Source organism: Astatotilapia calliptera, chromosome 23 (genome assembly GCF_964374335.1).
Source record: "Astatotilapia calliptera chromosome 23, fAstCal68.1, whole genome shotgun sequence".
In the NCBI taxonomy this organism is placed as follows: domain Eukaryota; kingdom Metazoa; phylum Chordata; class Actinopteri; order Cichliformes; family Cichlidae; genus Astatotilapia; species Astatotilapia calliptera.
Window position 1 is genome coordinate 7,327,342 of NC_137443.1, and position 17,234 is coordinate 7,344,575.

Here is a 17,234-nt window from a genome sequence, read left to right on the forward strand (position 1 = left end):
AACCCTAAAATCCCTTGGAGACACTTCATTCAAGAGTGAGTTTGGTGAAACCAAATTTATAGAGTGGAATATGGCCTCTAAGTGTCCTTCTGCAGTCAGTTTTTTTTTTAGATTTCAGCATTGTAAGTCATGTGGTGTATAATCAAAGCCTTTTCCAGGTACACGTGTTATTGTAGGAAGAAAAATTTTTTTTAACTTGAATCTGCTGTTAAATAAAACTTGTCACAGCAGGAGAATTCAGGTGAGTCGTGCATAACAAATAAAAATGAAGTAAAGTCTGTCTCCCCAGTGCCACATCAAGCCCTCCCTCTCCTCTGGCACAACCACGACTGATTAAGAATCTCGTAAAGTCAGGCGTCCTTTCCTCTCAGTGATCCCTAAGCAGCACATTCCTTCTTTAACCAAAGCATACTCTCTTATTAGAACAGCAAGTTTCCTTGAATAAGCATTGTGTTGGTTCTGTTTGTAATAAAGAATGAAAACATCCTGTGTTTCCCCATGAGGGCTTTGGGGAAAGGTATATGATTTGCAGGTCATGTCAGGAGACGCTTTTCCAGCTACCATGGGCTTTCAGTGCCTGGAAAAAAGCCTACTACTGACGGGCTCCTGGGCAAGTTCTATAGTCTCCAGGTTTTTGGCTTGCAATGCTTGTCGTATGCACATGAGTGAGAGTCAGTTTCAAACAAAAGAACCATTGTCTGTTTCTGCCATGGTAAAGGAAATTGAAATATAAGAAATATAGTCACAAATTTAAAAAAAAGAATAGATATATAAGATAAGATAAGATAAGATAACCTTTATTAGTCCCACACGTGGGAAATTTGTTTTGTCACAGCAGGAAGTGGACAGTGCAAAAGTTATGAGGCAAAAATTAGAATACAATAAGAATAAATACAGTACACAACTGTACAGAATAGAATAAAATAAAATACTATATACAGTAGAATAAAATAAAATAAATATACAATAAGATAAAAATAGAATACAAATACAAATACTATATACAACTGAGTAAAAATACAACGATGACAGAAAGGATTATTGCACTTAGTATTACTGCATATGTATGGATGTGTGTGCTTGATCAGTTAAAGTCTTTATTATGGAGTCTGACAGCAGTGGGGAGGAAAGACCTGCGAAATCTCTCCGTCCCACACCGTGGGTGCCGCAGTCTCCCACTGAAGGAGCTGCTCAGTGCTGTCACAGTTTGCTGCATGGGGTGGGAGATGTTGTCCATCAGGGATGACAGCTTAGCCGCCGTTCTCCTGTCACTCACCACCTCCACTGGGTCCAGAGGGCATCCTAGAACAGAGCTGGCCCTTCGGATCACCCTGTTCAGTCTCTTCCTGTCCCCAGCAGAGATGCTGCCGCCCCAGCAGACCACGCCATAAAAGATAGCAGAAGCCACAACAGAGTCATAGAATTTCTTCAGGAGTGTAAATATATGTAAATGGAAATATGTAAAAATATGTAAATGGAAATGGCGGTTTACACAATCAGTCAACCACACACTGGTGATGGCAAGCTACATTGTAGCCACAGCTGCCCTGGGGCGCACTGACAGAGGCGAGGCTGCCGGACACTTTTCTTCCAACTCTTGAGCCACGATCAATATATATATATATATATATATATATATATATATATATATATATATATATATATATATATATATATTAGGGGTGCAACGTAGAGCTGGGCGATATGAGATTTTTTTCATATCACGATATGTTTTTTTCATTTCAGGCGATAACGATATATATCACGATATAAGCCAAATAACTATATTTGTAAGATTTAAATGTGCCGTTGCTCACAAGTAAAATGTGAAATAATCAGCAGCTTGTTTTGATTTAAATATTTATTTCCCATAATAAGTTCAACAGGGTAGATGTACTTAAGGAACATGAGACTTTTTCAGATAAATAAAGGCAAATATTGCAAACTACACAAAAGGCAGCCGCTAAAGCGTTTAAGTTTCAAAATAGAACAAACGAAACAGACTAAATTGTCAATTCCACTTAGAAACAAAATATTAATTCTAAAAATAAATCTTAGTTTGTTTTACAGAAGAACAGACAAAACTGACTAACTTTTGTCAATATCAAATAAACTGAGAACTAAAAGGAAATTCTCAATCTCTCCTTGTTGTATAGCTGAGCTTTTCAAACAGTTTTAACAGTTACTTTAGTCTGACAAAAGCCGAATGACGAATTAGCGCTTCCAGTCAGAGACTGAGGCTACGTCCACACGTACACGGGTATTTTTGAAAACGGAGATTTTCCGTTTTCGTTTTAAAAAATAATCCCGTCCACACATAAAGGCAGAAATGAAGGAAAACGCTGCTATGAACATGCCAAAGCAGCAGGTGGCGCTAGATTCCTAACCGTGCCTAAATGTTGGCCAATCAGAAGTCTAGAAGTAAACAAAGCTGGGGCATAGAAGCAGAACCGAGTCGTAAGTGTGGAGGGACAGTAACTGTGTGTATATGTAAGCATTTAAACACTGCAGAGAGTAGAATTAACAGTAACAGTATTGTAGAAATTCATTTCACCGAAACAATAACGTGGCGCACAGTGTGACGCATGCACCAGTTTATTGTATTTCCAGACTTGCTTTCGGCACAATTTACAGTGCACGCTACTCTGTTTTTGTCAGACTTGAAATAGCCGAAATACCTTCACACTACGGAACTTCTATGGCTCTTCCGTTTGACAATCTCTCCGGCATTGGAACCATCATCTGTTTTCTCTTCGGTCACGCTCGGTTGATTTTTCTAGTCGGCACACTCATTTCCTCCATTACGCGCTGGCTCCATTACCCGCTGGCTGCTTCCCAAACAAACACACGTGCGGCTTGGCACTTGTGCTGTACGTAACAAGTCACACGACGTGATGCTGCGGCTGTGATTGGTTCGGCTCTGCGCTACTTAATTTGGATTGGCTGACCTTTTTTTTTTTTTTTTTTGAGGACAAGAGCGGCGAGGTCTATCGCGATAGCTTAATTTCTCTATCAGTAAAAGTTATATCGCGATACATATCGTTATCGTTCTGTCGCCCAGCTCTAGTGCAACGATACTCGTATCGATATTGAACCGTTCGATACAGTGCTTTCGGTTCGGTACGCATATGTATCGAACAATACAAAATTTGTAATTTATTTTATCAACTTTCCTTCTGACGATGCTGTCTGTGTTGAGCGCTCAGTAAATCTGCGTTCGACTACTCAGCCTAGGCTGCACTGTCGAGCGCAGATCCACTGAGCGCTCAACACAGACAGCATCATCAGAAGGACGAGCGCAGGGCAAGCTAGCGAGACAGAAGTTAAGCTCTCCTTGCAACATGGCAAATTGAACCTTCCCCACCCTCATTCAGATGTGGCGTTTGGAATTATTTTGGTTTTCATGTGACGTATGACCCTGAAGGTAAGCGCGTCATGGACTAAAGTAAAACAGTATGTTGGATGTGCCACGCAATGCTCAATTACATGGGTGGGAACTAGTGTGTTAGCGAGCAGTTAGCTCGTTAAAGTGTTAGCCGTCTAGCCCCACGCAGGGGTAGCTCGATAACGGAGCACTAGTGGGAACACAACGAATATGACTGCACATTTACGCCGACATCATCCTAGTGCAAAGACAAGTGGAAGCAGACAAAAACAACAAGCATGCATGTTACAAACTTTACCCCAGTCATTTAGACAGCCGTTAGCACATGATTCTCCTTATGGGGACCTGATATGTTTAATATTGTGGCGAGCTCAGACAAGGAGGAGAGGGAGGTATCGTTTGGTCTTGCTTACCGTGAGATAGCCAGGGAGCACAGCCGTTTATTGACATCTGCAGAAGAACACTGCCGCTAGCTAACTGCTCAGCGCGGCAACCGCACAGCAACAACAACACACAGAGCGCCCTCTGACCCCGGAAGGACACACCGTCGCAGCGAGAAGGCGTCACCCGTCACTATGGCAACATAAACAAACCATAACTGTACAAACAGAACCCTGAACAGCCCTGACCCGCTACATAGCCCCCGCCTAAGGGGTCAGTCGTCCCCGACGACCCCATTGCCCCACACAAAGTCCTGCAAATGTCCAGGTGCCTTCTTTTGGCGCACCGCCGGTCACGACAGGCGGGGGAAAAGTCACTCGGGTCAGAACATGGGGTGCCACCATCATCCCACTTCTGACACTAATGTGGCGAGCTCAGACAACGAGGAGACGGAGGTGTCGTTTGGTCTTGCTTCCCGTGAGCTAGCCAGGGAGCACAGCCGTTTATTGACATCTGCAGAAGAACACTGCCGCTAGCTAACTGCTCAGCGCGGCAACCGCACAGCCACAACAACAACACACAGGGCGCCCTCTGACCCCGGAAGGACACACCGTCGCAGCGAGAGGGCGTCACCCGTCACTATGGCAACATAAACAAAACATAACTGTACAAACAGAACCCCGAACAGCCCTGACCCGCTACAATATGCTGCTGAGAATATAGCCCAGAAGAAGCGTATAGTATAGCTTTTATTTTGGAAAGAGCCATTTCTCTGTAATAAACTCTCTTTTCCAAAGATGAGTGACTCCTCAATCAGATACAGGTGTTACCGCGCCAGATCCGCGGCCCCGAACCGTAGTAAGGAAACCTCTGGCAGTTACTTGAAGGTTCCGTAACTGACTGGTAGCCGGCAACAGCTTACTATACAGGTCAACTCCGCTAGCAAAAAGATCGAAGGAGGCGTAGGAAACTGCTTCACCGAACTTTATTTCTTCTCTAAGGCACGAACACAGCGTACAGTGGGCTGAAACAGTTTACTCACAGCGAGCATCGCCGACACAACTCTGGCTGTCGAGGGAGTTATTATATTCCTTTTATTTATTTTCTTTCCGTCTCTTCTGTAGCTAACCGTTACTTTTTCCCCTTCTCCGCTCTCTCTCTTCACACACACACACACCAGGCAGTCCCGCTACACACATCCCGAATACATTTCCCATCAGGCTTCATCCTTAAAGGGCCATGCCTGTAACACAGGGCTTGCAAAATCGGGCTAGCGATTTTTCCAGTCCGGCTACCAAAATCTATCTCTGCCCTGCCCGTCGGGCTATTGTAGGAAGGAAAAATATATGTCAATGCTTTTGCATTCTTTCGGAAATGTAGCTGGGTAATTATGTCATTGGCATCGGTGAGCCACTGTCAATATGTGACATATTGAAATCGCGTTTGAATTTGCGCTTGTTTTTTGCTTTCACTTTGCAAATATCCAGGTGCCTTCTTTTGGCGCACCGCCAGTCACGACAGGCGGGGGAAAAGTCACTCGGGTCAGAACATGGGGTGCCACCATCATCCCACTTCTGACACTAATGTGGCGAGCTCAGACAACGAGGAGACGGAGGTGTCGTTTGGTCTTGCTTCCCGTGAGCTAGCCAGGGAGCACAGCCGTTTATTGACATCTGCAGAAGAACACTGCCGCTAGCTAACTGCTCAGCGCAGCAACCGCACAGCCACAACAACAACACACAGGGCGCCCTCTGACCCTGGAAGGACACACCGTCGCAGCGAGAGGGCGTCACCCGTCACTATGGCAACATAAACAAAACATAACTGTACAAACAGAACCCCGAACAGCCCTGACCCGCTACAATATGCTGCTGAGAATATAGCCCAGAAGAAGCGTATAGTATAGCTTTTATTTTGGAAAGAGCCATTTCTCTGTAATAAACTCTCTTTTCCAAAGATGAGTGACTCCTCAATCAGATACAGGTGTTACCGCGCCAGATCCGCGGCCCCGAACCGTAGTAAGGAAACCTCTGGCAGTTACTTGAAGGTTCCGTAACTGACTCGTAGCCGGCAACAGCTTACTATACAGGTCAACTCCGCTAGCAAAAAGATCGAAGGAGGCGTAGGAAACTGCTTCACCGAACTTTATTTCTTCTCTAAGGCACGAACACAGCGTACAGTGGGCTGAAACAGTTTACTCACAGCGAGCATCGCCGACACAACTCTGGCTGTCGAGGGAGTTATTATATTCCTTTTATTTATTTTCTTTCCGTCTCTTCTGTAGCTAACCGTTACTTTTTCCCCTTCTCCGCTCTCTCTCTTCACACACACACACACCAGGCAGTCCCGCTACACACATCCCGAATACATTTCCCATCAGGCTTCATCCTTAAAGGGCCATGCCTGTAACACAGGGCTTGCAAAATCGGGCTAGCGATTTTTCCAGTCCGGCTACCAAAATCTATCTCTGCCCTGCCCGTCGGGCTATTGTAGGAAGGAAAAATATATGTCAATGCTTTTGCATTCTTTCGGAAATGTAGCTGGGTAATTATGTCATTGGCATCGGTGAGCCACTGTCAATATGTGACATATTGAAATCGCGTTTGAATTTGCGCTTGTTTTTTGCTTTCACTTTGCAAATATCCAGGTGCCTTCTTTTGGCGCACCGCCAGTCACGACAGGCGGGGGAAAAGTCACTCGGGTCAGAACATGGGGTGCCACCATCATCCCACTTCTGACACTAATGTGGCGAGCTCAGACAACGAGGAGACGGAGGTGTCGTTTGGTCTTGCTTCCCGTGAGCTAGCCAGGGAGCACAGCCGTTTATTGACATCTGCAGAAGAACACTGCCGCTAGCTAACTGCTCAGCGCAGCAACCGCACAGCCACAACAACAACACACAGGGCGCCCTCTGACCCTGGAAGGACACACCGTCGCAGCGAGAGGGCGTCACCCGTCACTATGGCAACATAAACAAAACATAACTGTACAAACAGAACCCCGAACAGCCCTGACCCGCTACAATATGCTGCTGAGAATATAGCCCAGAAGAAGCGTATAGTATAGCTTTTATTTTGGAAAGAGCCATTTCTCTGTAATAAACTCTCTTTTCCAAAGATGAGTGACTCCTCAATCAGATACAGGTGTTACCGCGCCAGATCCGCGGCCCCGAACCGTAGTAAGGAAACCTCTGGCAGTTACTTGAAGGTTCCGTAACTGACTCGTAGCCGGCAACAGCTTACTATACAGGTCAACTCCGCTAGCAAAAAGATCGAAGGAGGCGTAGGAAACTGCTTCACCGAACTTTATTTCTTCTCTAAGGCACGAACACAGCGTACAGTGGGCTGAAACAGTTTACTCACAGCGAGCATCGCCGACACAACTCTGGCTGTCGAGGGAGTTATTATATTCCTTTTATTTATTTTCTTTCTGTCTCTTCTGTAGCTAACCGTTACTTTTTCCCCTTCTCCGCTCTCTCTCTTCACACACACACACACACCAGGCAGTCCCGCTACACACATCCCGAATACATTTCCCATCAGGCTTCATCCTTAAAGGGCCATGCCTGTAACACAGGGCTTGCAAAATCGGGCTAGCGATTTTTCCAGTCCGGCTACCAAAATCTATCTCTGCCCTGCCCGTCGGGCTATTGTAGGAAGGAAAAATATATGTCAATGCTTTTGCATTCTTTCGGAAATGTAGCTGGGTAATTATGTCATTGGCATCGGTGAGCCACTGTCAATATGTGACATATTGAAATCGCGTTTGAATTTGCGCTTGTTTTTTGCTTTCACTTTGCAAATATCCAGGTGCCTTCTTTTGGCGCACTGCCGGTCACGACAGGCGGGGGAAAAGTCACTCGGGTCAGAACATGGGGTGCCACCATCATCCCACTTCTGACACCAATGTGGCGAGCTCAGACAACGAGGAGACGGAGGTGTTGTTTGGTCTTGCTTCCCGTGAGCTAGCCAGGGAGCACAGCCGTTTATTGACATCTGCAGAAGAACACTGCCGCTAGCTAACTGCTCAGCGCGGCAACCGCACAGCAACAACAACAACAACACACAGGGCGCCCTCTGACCCCGGAAGGACACACCGTCGCAGCAAGAGGGCGTCACCCGTCACTATGGCAACATAAACAAAACATAACTGTACAAACAGAACCCCGAACAGCCCTGACCCGCTACAATATGCTGCTGAGAATATAGCCCAGAAGAAGCGTATAGTATAGCTTTTATTTTGGAAAGAGCCATTTCTCTGTAATAAACTCTCTTTTCCAAAGATGAGTGATTCCTCAATCAGATATATTTATTTTTTTAATTATTTTTGTTTCAGCAACATTAAATTTAAAAACTGTACTTTTGAGTTAAAATATATATTTATAATTTTAATAAATGACAAATTAAAAAGGCATGAACATTTTTTTGTATCGAAAAAATATCGAACCGTGACACCAAAGTATCGAACCGAACCGAACCGTGAATTTTGTGTATCGTTGCACCCCTAATGTATATATATGTGTGTGTGTGTATATATATATATATATATATATATATATATATATATATATATATATAATTTTTATTTATTTATTTTCCTATTCCAGAAATCAGTATCTGGATTACAACATTTTTTTTAAAACTCTGTCCAAAAACTTTAAATCTGAATGGCTTTTTAAGAAAATTCAGAAACTTTAGCATTATTAATCTCTATAGTTTGGATGGTACCAGGAGTAGAACTCTTTTTCTTGGAAACAGATTTTTTAAGTGCTGCAGACACTCTTTAGTACAAAAAAGGCAAGAAAAAATGAGCTGCAAGTAGTACTAAAGAAAGTAAAGTGGAGTGAATGAAATATATTGTGAGATTTCTACATATGAGGCTGAAGACACTTAGAAATCTACATAAATAGACCCCAGGGACGACATAACACATTATCAGCCAAAAACTGTATCATATTAAAATCATGAATATTGTTCCTGTTAGTAGGCTTGGACAGTGTATTGAAATTTAGGTATCATGCCCTTATCATACAGGGGGTGGCTGTAGCTCAGGTGGCAGAGCAGGTCAGCCACTAATCAGAAGGTCGGTGGTTCGATCCCAGGCTGCATCCTGGCTGCATGCCAAATATCCTTGGGCAAGATACTAACCCCGTGTTTGCCTACTGGTGGTGGTCAGAGGGCCCGGTGGCGCCTGTGTCCGGCAGCCTCGCCTCTGTCAGTGTGGCTACAATGTAGCTTGCCATCGCCAGTGTGTGAATGTGTGTGTGAATGGGTGAATGACTGAATGTAGTGTAAAGCGCTTTGGGGTCCTATGGACTAGAAAAGCGCTATACAAATGCAGGCCATTTACCATGCAGGCCATACCTTTCAAATGATCCAACATTCACACAGACAGTGGGGCTTTGATTAATGCTTCAGCACTTACAGTAATTGTTTTGTCTTTTACCTCTAGTAACCTGAAGCCTGGCAGGCAGACTTCGTATTCTGGGAAAAACTGGTAATGTTTCCTGACGAGAACAAAACAGCTCCCATGTTCTTTTTTTTTTTGCAACTTGTTATTTCAACTCCCAAATGAGAGTCAGAGGTCTAGGGAAACAGGGTGGTCGGTCCTGTGTTTCCACTTTTATTTCTGAAACTGTTACTTTTACTGATTATCAATGTTATTAACTAGATGGGAAAAATTTACAGTGTGCAGTGCTTCATGTAGGAAAGATAAGTGAGAACAATACACAACTGATTCAAGTGATTGAAGTGATTAAACAGTTGGTAACAGTAGAAGCAGACGCATGCTTCTACTGCTGTGGAAGCATGCATCACTGATTCAATACATGTGGGAGATATTAGTCACAGGTGTATGCATAGTTCCTGCTTGGAGGCTTTCACTTCATGGGTCATTTATAACCCAAGATTCTTTGTTATCACTGTGGTGTTTGTACTGAACACCCCGCTCTCCCTTTCAGGGACCCTCCCCTCTCTGGACTCTAGCCCTGTGCTTCCCTCCCCAAATCCAGGAGCCAGTCTCAGCCACAGAGGAGTCTGCTGCTCTCATCAGGACCCTGGAGCTCTTGTTTTTTATGAATTATACTCTTCCTCAGTCTATCTCTGTCAGTCCTTGGAAGCAAAAACTCAGAAGGTTGTCTCAGAGTATCCAAGAGGTAATATTCAAAGAGAAATGTTCACATGGACTATTGCATTTGTTCAAAACCATTTATTAAAAAATAAGAGAAAACAGATATTACGCAGCACTTTGCCCGCTTAAGAGACTACGGGTACGCATCAAAAATGTTTTATCTTTTGTATTTTTCTGGGCTAACAAACAGTGTCTTATTAAGGAATATTTTCTCCCTTTATATTTGATGCATAATACTGCAACTTCAAAGCCTGAAGTTGGAGCAAAAGTTATCTTTAGTCTTCCTCCTTTTTCTTCTTCTTGGTCTGTGGTGTGGTATTGTTGGTTTGCGAGAAATACTCAGACATGGCAGCAAGCGCCCGGTACCGGTGGGAGATTGAATTTTTAACTTCTTTGGGCAGTTCAGCATAGCTGCAGAGAAGTGAGAAGAAATTAGTAGTGAAAATTATTATTTGATACAAATGTTAAATAATAACAGTAATACTTCATCCCAAGTGCACCGCATGAAGCAAAAAGGATTTTGTATGGTTGATAATGCAGAGGCAGTGTGTTAACCTCTGGCTCCCCTTGTTGGTCGAAAGGGGGAAATGCAAATTGTTTTGCTTACGTTTTGTCATATCCATCTGGCTGGAAACAGGGATCCCAGCCAAAGTCTCGAGGCCCTCTGGGTTCTACAATGCACCCCTGAAAATACCACAGGAGTCAATTCAAAATGCACGCACAAAAGCACAAACACCAGGACAGATTTACAGAGACAGACTGACCTCTGTTTTCCCTCTGAAGAGCTGAATGGGTTCATCTTTCCCAGCAGAGTACGCAAAAGTGCAGAGAGCCCATGCAGATTTATCCTCAAATCCAGCTAGAAGTTTGTACAAGCCTAAAACGTATTTTAAAAATAATAATTTAAAGAGAAAAAAAAACAACAACAACAAAAAAAAAAAACAACACCCCTCAAAAGTCAAGACTAGTTTTTCTAAAGAAGCTCTGCATAATACCAGAATGTTGATTTGGTTTATGTGAAGTGACCGTGTGACTTCTTCAGTATCAGCTGACTGCAGGTTTATAAACAGATTGTAAAATTTAACTATTAAGGTGCTTGCATAAGAATGAGCCACACGATCAGTTGATGACTGCTGATATGCAAATATGAATGGCCATGAGTACTACTAACAAAGAACTGGGGAATGGCTCCAATCACGGCATTGTAAGATGGTAGGAGATTTACTTTTAGAACTGAGGAAGGGGGCCTCTATTTTTATATCAATGCCCTCCTCGCTCAAACCTTCATTCTTTCCTGTCCAGAATCTGCACATCTTCATCAAAAGATTGGCCTCTGGCTTGTAAGTGTAGACTGCCAAGTTCTGGCCTGCTTAGGTAACACTTCCGTGCAACATGCCTAGCCAGCAGTTCTTTGGTTTTTCTGAAGAAAATTCTAATTGGCATATCTGGTCATGTGAGTCATTGTTAAGCAATGGTGCTGATCTTTATGCAACCGTACTGTCTATAAGGTTTGGGAGCCTGCAGTGAAGTCATCTGGATAAGGGATGACAGGTTTCTCCAATTGAAAGCAATCTGCCCAAATGAACTGAATCAACTTTCTGGGATTTCCTAACTTGATTATCAAGCATTCATCAAGCTCTGAATACGTTTGTTTAAACAACACATTTTGATAGCATTTATTTCATTACTTACCTTCTGGTTTGAGTTTTTCCAGGAACCATTTACTATGGAAACAGATATTTGTTTTAAAATTGACGCTCACTATCACTATGTAAGATGATACCGTTGAATACATACTTTAGATAGTTGACTTACATGTAAGGACCAGGTAATCCCCCCAAAGCTCTGAAACATAGACAGGTGTCCTCTACTATGACTGGTCCATCAATCTGAATTGGGGGGGGCGGGGGTGTTAAGGCACTGTCTTTAATTAATACGTGATATGGCAGTGGTATTACATTGTACCTGTCGTGCAGCCTCCTTACACTTCTGTATGGAGATCTCATCTGGCTCTCCCTGGTATTCAGGCACTGCATAAAGAAAATTTTGCAAAAGCAATGACCACATAATTTTAATGTATTTATTTTTCTTTAGCCGGTGGTGTTACTTTTGATACTCACAGTCGATCTTTTTCGCCACTAGTTTGTAGGGAAACTTGTCGCCCAGTATCTGAATGACCTGATGGATCACAAACAAGCAGACGAAGCATAAATCTTCATAAATCTTGTGAGGCCTTTTTGTGGCAAACGAAACAAGGGATTTCTGGATTAAGTTACTGCTCCAGTCTCAATCTCACTTTAACTAGCTAGCTCAACATGCAGCATGAAAAGGACCGTTAAATGAACACTATTCTTCCTGGAACGGATTAGAAAGGCCACTCCGACCGTAAACATACAATCCATCTCAGGTATGAAGTATTTGTTTCTTACTTCTTCAAGTTTTTTTGCGTTCCCTGTCACGAAAACCACAGACCTTCCAGCGGGTACCGCCATGATGAATTGAACCCGGATGACTAACAACAGCGAACCGAGCACTTCCACATATGCAGCGACCAATAACAGCAACTCTGAAAGCCTCAGCCAATCATCGTTAAATCTGTAGGGGCACTCCACCAATCAGCAAGCGGTACTGGAAGCAATGTTGTCCGGGTGGAAATCAGAGCCAAGTGCCATGTGTAGAAGTGGCTGTAGGTAAAGTTACGGTAAAATCTGCAACGTTTTGAACCATCACAGACGACCATGAGTCTTTTACCTCGCACCGCCGAGGAGTTCAGCTCTGCTGAGTACTGGGAGAAGTTTTTTAAGAAGAGAGGGGAGAAGGCTTTTGAATGGTATGGAGACTACAACAAACTGTGCGGTGTGCTGCACAAATACATCAAAGTCCAAGATAAGGTAAATTGGGTGACGAAGGGGTTTGGCGAAACACTCACTGTTTCTTTTAATACTGCATTAAGAAATTTAGTTTGCCACATGATTTCAAGAGCAACAGTGATATGCAGAGCTGCAGTAACTACAGAGAGCTGATGTGCCAGATCATCAAGATTGAGGAGAGAACTGATGATCAGCAAGCAACAGTATGCCTTTATAAAGAGAAAGAACACTACAGAGGCAATGTTTGTTTTGAGTGTTTTAATGGAGAAATATAGAGAAGGTCTGAAGGAGTAGCACTGTGCTTTAGAGAAAGCATATGATAGGGAGTCAAGAAAGTAACTGTGGTACTATGTGAGGAAGTCAGGAGAAGTATGGTAGGGTAATGCAGACATATATGAGGTGTCCGGTAGGGGTGACAGATTGGTTGAAGGTGGGGGTGGGATTACATCGGGGATCTGTTTTGAGCCCCTTCTTGTTTGCTGTGGTGATGAATAGATTGACCGTTGATGTCGGGCAGGAATTTCTGCAGATGACAGACAGACACATGACCTGTGGTGAGAGTAGGGATGCAGACGGGAGGGAGCCTTGAGAGATCCAGTATTCTCTGGATAGAAGCCCAATGAAAGTCAGTGAAACGAGACAGAATACATGTTTGTGAGTGAGAGGGAGATAGGTGTAAAGAGGAAGAGGCGTAAAGGTTGCAAGTTTAAAAAGTTGGGGGCAATGAACAGTGAACAAGAGAGATGAAGTGGGGTGGAGAATTTTCAGGGTAATTTGTAACAGAATTATGAAAGCAAGAATGAAAGTGAAGGTTTACAAGATGGGACTGAGACCTGCTATGATGTATATTCTGAAGACAGTGGCACTAACAAAAAGATAGGAGGCCGAGCTGGAGGCAGAAGAGTTGAGTGTATCAGAGGAAAAACGCAGGTCAAGCAGTTTGGAGACAAAGTCAGAGAAGCAAGGACGGGTTTGGACCTTTACAGAGAAGAGATGGTGGATATATTGGACAAAGAATGCTGAATATGAAGCTGTCAGGCAGGAAGAAAAGAGAAAGACTTCAGAGAAGGTTCATGGATGTAGTGAAAGTGGACATAGGAGGATGTGAGGGACTGGATGAGATGGAAGCAGGTCATCTGCTCTGATGACACCTAAATAGGAAAGCTGAGCAAAGAAGAAAAGTTTACCAAATCATCCACCTCCTGAAATGTTTATATACTTGGGTGTTGCTAACACTGATTGTGCCTTGGTATATTTCTTGCCTTGATAAGTGACCGCTAGGCTTTATTTCTGTCCTTCAGGTGCTGGTGGTTGGTTGTGGTAACTCTGAGCTGAGTGAACAGATGTATGATGTTGGCTACAAGCATCTGACCAATATAGACATTAGTGAGACTGTGGTCAACAACATGAACCAGCGAAATGCTGAGCGCAGGCCAGGCCTTACCTTCCATCAGGTGGATGCTACTAAAACTCCATATGAGGATGCAAGCTATCAGGCTGCTCTGGACAAGGGCACCTTAGATGCTATGGCATCTGAAGAAGAAGGAGCTTTGGCCAGGAACATGCTCACAGAGGTGAGAAGCAGGTTGATCAGGCTGTGCATCATCAATATACACCTCTGCATGAACTTCACTGTATTTTTCTTGTGTTTCCAGGTGGGTCGTGTGCTAAGTGTCGGGGGTCGTTATGTCTGTGTGACACTGGCTCAGGAGAGCGTGATCAAGTTGGCTGTGGAGCATTTTGTTCAGCTCGGCTGGGCAGTGAGGCTCCACTGCCTGCAGGAAGAAAACAGGACAGAAGAAGACTCGTTTGCTCTGCCTGTTTTTGTTCTGGTTTGCACCAAGTTCCGTCAGCCTATGCCCACACCCATTCTTGAGATGTGCCTCGGAGAGGATGGAGCCCCTGTCCGTCACACGCATGTTTCTGAACTGTTGTCAGCTGTGAGGGAGCATCAGGCTTACTCCGTCTTGAGAAAGAGGCTCCGGACGAACACTGATGCCAACTCAAACCTCTCACTCACGCTCTGCCATGCAAAGACCGGCCTTCCCAGATACACTCTTACAATACAAGATTCTCCACCAGGTGCTAAGGTTCCAAGAGCAAACCAGTTTGCTATATTTATCGGTGAGCCCAGGCTTCAATTCATCAAGTTTCTGCCTTCTAATGGAATTGGGTGTATTTAGTCCTTTGATTTGTTGTTTGTTTTGTCAGTTCCTCAAGGGAGTGAGACAGCCTGGCTCTACAGCTCTGGTGAGGGGCGGAGGCAGCTAGCAGCCAGTGCTAACTTTCGGCGCTTGGTTATTGTATCAATGCACAGGAATCAGGAGTACACAGAGATGCAAGCTGTCCAGTCAGAACTCTCACCAGTGGTGATGGACCTGGCTCCCCCGGGTATGCCAGCCAACCACCAGGTAACCACTCATAAGCATCCCTTTTTTTAAAACATGCTATGTAAAATATTAACAGTCTAAAGAAGCACTTTCCTTTGTGCTCTTTTCCCTGTTTTCAGGTGCCATTTCTGTCTGTGGGAGGTGACCTTGGCTGGCGAGAGGAGGTTAGCAGGGGAGTGAGTCAGCTGAGTGGGGAGTATTGCGTGGAGAATGTCAAAGGAGAGGACGGAGAACTGTATCGCCGACTTGTTTTCCTGTCTAATGCTGCCCTTGTCCAATCAGAGAGCCGTCTGGTCTCATCAAATACAGGTAATGTCTTGTACTTTCCTGATTTGTTTCACTTAATAATAAAGTATTTTTTATGAATGGTCTTTTTACAAGTAAATAATTAACCTACTGAGCACAACCAATGATGCACAGACATACAGTATAGGGAGATTACCAGTTAATACCAGAATGCATGAAACTGAGCAAACCAAAACGCAAAAGGAAAAAACAGAAGATGTTGAAGTTGTACAGCTCTTAATTTTATTGTTTTGTATTTGGGCAGCGACAAGTCAGAAGAAAAAGAACAAAAGGAAGGCCAAGGCATCAGCAGCTCCAGTAGCATCTTCAACCTCCATGACTGTGGACAGTGGCTTCCTCTGCTGTGCTCACCATGAAGTCATGGTGGCTTGTCTTGCTATGCTTGGCGTGGGCATGCCACAGAACAAAGGTGTGTGTATGTAGGAAGAACCTATCATGTAATTCATGCATTTATCACTCTTCAGTTGCTCTAAAATATCACATTCAATTAAACTTCATTCCCTAATCCTTCCTAGACATCCCAGTGTCAGTGCTCCTGGTGGGGCTCGGTGGAGGAGGCCTTCCACAGTTTCTGCGGGACTTTATGCCCAATGTAACTATTGAAGTTGTGGAACTAGACCCAGTTGTGTTGGAGGTGGCTAAACAATGGTTCGGGTTTCAACCAGATGACCGTTTGACTGTCACTCTTGGGGATGGTCTGGAACGCATTTGTGCACTGGAAAAAGAAGGTCAGTGAGGGTGTGGATTACAGTGCAATTAAAAGTAATCCAGTGAATATAATGGTTCATCGGTATTAAAAATAAAGTATGTTTTTTCCTTTTCTCTAGGTGGTCATTTGTTTGATGCCATCATGTTTGATGTAGACAATAAAGATAGCACTCTGGGTATGAGCTGTCCTCCTGCTGCCTTTGTAGAAACCCCAATCCTGCAGAAAGTCCGTAACTTGCTAACTCCCAGAGGTACAGAATCATTTTAAAATACTTTATCTCTTATGCTTAAATCTTATCTTTTTTGCTAAATTGATGTGACACTTGCAACCAAAATAAAATAGACTAATAAACAGCCATACTTTTATCAGTCTCAAATATGACATGTTACTTTTTGATACAAACAGTTTATCAAAGTTATGTGCTTAGTTTTCAAGTAATATCCTTTCTTTATCTCTCCCTGCCAGGTCTGTTCATACTGAACCTTGCATGTCGAGACCCAGCCTTGAGGAAAAGCGTGCTTGAGCGTGTCAGCGGCGTGTTTCCCACCATCCTGTCTCGAAAGATCGAGGAAGAGATAAATGAAGTCCTTCTGTGCACTCGTGGTGAAAAGGAGACAACGGACGCCACCCACATTTTGCCATCCTTAAACCAGGCAGCCAAGAATCTGCAGAGTGCACTGTGCTCCAGCGGGACTGAACCCAGCCGTAGGCCGCATATAGACATTGCAGAGTTGCTAAAAGACTTGAGAATAGTGTGAAGCATGTTTGTGACCATTGAGGGCTGAGGTTAACCACGTGTCGGGACAGTGTTTGAGATTGTACGACAAACATATTAAAATATGGGAAAAAGTGCTTTGACTTTGCCATTCAGTACAATGTCATTTAAAGTGTACATGTGTAACATAAGCAGTCACAAATAAACGTTTTATCCTTTAAACTTAAGTAGTAGAGTGGTACTGAAACTATTCTAACTATGCTGTTAGATGTCATAGATGGGACTGCATTATTTCACCACTAAATGCCTTCACTTTCTCTTTTACTTGTCTGTTTTCCATTGCACTGCA

At 43.7% G+C, this 17,234-nt stretch overlaps 2 protein-coding genes across 2 annotated transcripts; one reads left to right on the forward strand and one right to left on the reverse strand.

Moving 5' to 3' along the window:
* Positions 1 to 9,958: 9,958 nt before the first annotated feature.
* itpa (inosine triphosphatase (nucleoside triphosphate pyrophosphatase)) lies at positions 9,959 to 12,579 on the reverse strand. Its single transcript, XM_026159835.2, has 8 exons — positions 12,325 to 12,579; positions 12,016 to 12,073; positions 11,861 to 11,925; positions 11,711 to 11,784; positions 11,588 to 11,619; positions 10,660 to 10,772; positions 10,503 to 10,579; positions 9,959 to 10,306 (listed from the first exon to the last, which is right to left on the reverse strand). Exons 1-8 carry the CDS (start codon positions 12,385 to 12,387, stop codon positions 10,171 to 10,173), a joined length of 618 nt encoding a protein of 205 aa, XP_026015620.1. The 5' UTR covers positions 12,388 to 12,579; the 3' UTR covers positions 9,959 to 10,170.
* mettl13 (methyltransferase 13, eEF1A lysine and N-terminal methyltransferase) lies at positions 12,530 to 17,107 on the forward strand. The gene is made up of 9 exons (XM_026159834.2): positions 12,530 to 12,786; positions 14,067 to 14,339; positions 14,421 to 14,889; positions 14,977 to 15,176; positions 15,275 to 15,464; positions 15,706 to 15,870; positions 15,977 to 16,189; positions 16,289 to 16,420; positions 16,636 to 17,107. The coding sequence occupies exons 1-9, from the start codon at positions 12,634 to 12,636 to the stop codon at positions 16,926 to 16,928; spliced, it is 2,088 nt and encodes a 695-aa protein (XP_026015619.1). The 5' UTR covers positions 12,530 to 12,633; the 3' UTR covers positions 16,929 to 17,107.
* The last annotated feature ends 127 nt before the right edge of the window (positions 17,108 to 17,234 follow it).